This window comes from Rhinichthys klamathensis, unplaced genomic scaffold, assembly GCF_029890125.1.
Source record: "Rhinichthys klamathensis goyatoka isolate OS25496 unplaced genomic scaffold, OSU_Roscu_1.1 h1tg000015l_1, whole genome shotgun sequence".
NCBI classification, from domain to species: Eukaryota; Metazoa; Chordata; class Actinopteri; order Cypriniformes; family Leuciscidae; genus Rhinichthys; species Rhinichthys klamathensis.
The window spans coordinates 4,382,501-4,383,641 of NW_026606567.1; the positions used below are offsets into that span (position 1 = coordinate 4,382,501).

At 38.8% G+C, this 1,141-nt stretch overlaps 1 protein-coding gene across 1 annotated transcript in view; it reads left to right on the forward strand.

The window, feature by feature from the left end:
- Positions 1-759, forward strand: part of rab3db (RAB3D, member RAS oncogene family, b) — a 10,753-nt gene extending 9,994 nt beyond the window's left edge. Inside the window, exon 5 of the mRNA XM_056233609.1 lies at positions 450-759. Within this exon, the coding sequence (XP_056089584.1) occupies positions 450-634 (185 nt within the window). The 3' untranslated portion in view covers positions 635-759. The remainder of the gene's footprint in view (positions 1-449) is intronic.
- The last annotated feature ends 382 nt before the right edge of the window (positions 760-1,141 follow it).

Below are 1,141 nucleotides of genomic sequence, written 5' to 3' on the forward strand. Positions count from 1 at the left end.
TGCAGAAAAACCAGAACTTTTTTCATTTATTCATTAATTTATTTCCCCATTTTATTTATTAATTATCCCTCTGTCACTTCAATAATGTCCTGGGACAATTTATAAATAAAATGTAATATTAATGAACAATTTCTAATAGAAATTATGTATAAACTACTCCAAAAAAAATTATATATAAATGTATGTATATATATATATATATATATATATTTTTTTTTTTAATAAAACATTTGTGACTACATTTGTATAAATATTTAATATTTATTGCATTTTAGAAAATAATTCCTATTTCTGTGTCTATGTTCATCCACATTTCATCATGAAAACATGTCATGACAATTACTTAAATTGTCTTTTTTTTAAATGATGACATAATCTTTTCCCTCTGTCTTTCCTCTCCTACCACATCCTTCTCTCATGCGTTTAGCCGTTTTTCCTCGTCTCCGCAGGTTTCCAGTTTTTCGAGGCCAGCGCCAAAGACAACATCAACGTGAAGCAGGTTTTCGAGTGTCTGGTGGACGTTATATGTGTCAAGATGACTGAAAGTCTGGACGGAGACGGTCCGGTGTCCAACCATAAAGACTCCAGTCAGCAGGACACGTCCTCCGAGGGGCACGCCGGCTGCGCCTGCTAAAACAAACTGTCTCTCTGTCACGTCGAGAACTTCACTTCACTATTCACCACTGCTTGGGGTGATCTTTGCTTTCCTTCGTTTAACCCAAACAGCATCTGCTAAACGCGCTCAGTGTTGTTTGTTGACGTGGATTCATAAGTCGAGATAGTGTGGATTGGTATCTGAGTGCACTAGTGATGCGCATGTTCACGCATGCACACGCAGAGACGTAAACAACTGGAGATACTGCAAGAGGTTTATCCACACACCCATTCCTAACGCTCTTCACCCTGTTCGCCGCCTTTTCTCTGTCTCTCCCTCAAAAAGCCCACGTTTCCATGGCTCTTTGTGGTTTTAGCACATGTTTGCTTTCTCGTCAGATACAGAACCTGGCCTGTGACGTCCACAGCTCTTGTAGTGTCTATCTGGGTGTCCATCTGCTTTAAACAGCTCATTCGGCACCATTATTGAGATAAATGCACTCTGTTTTTCTCATATGTGCAATCGTGAGCTGATTTTTGAAACTTA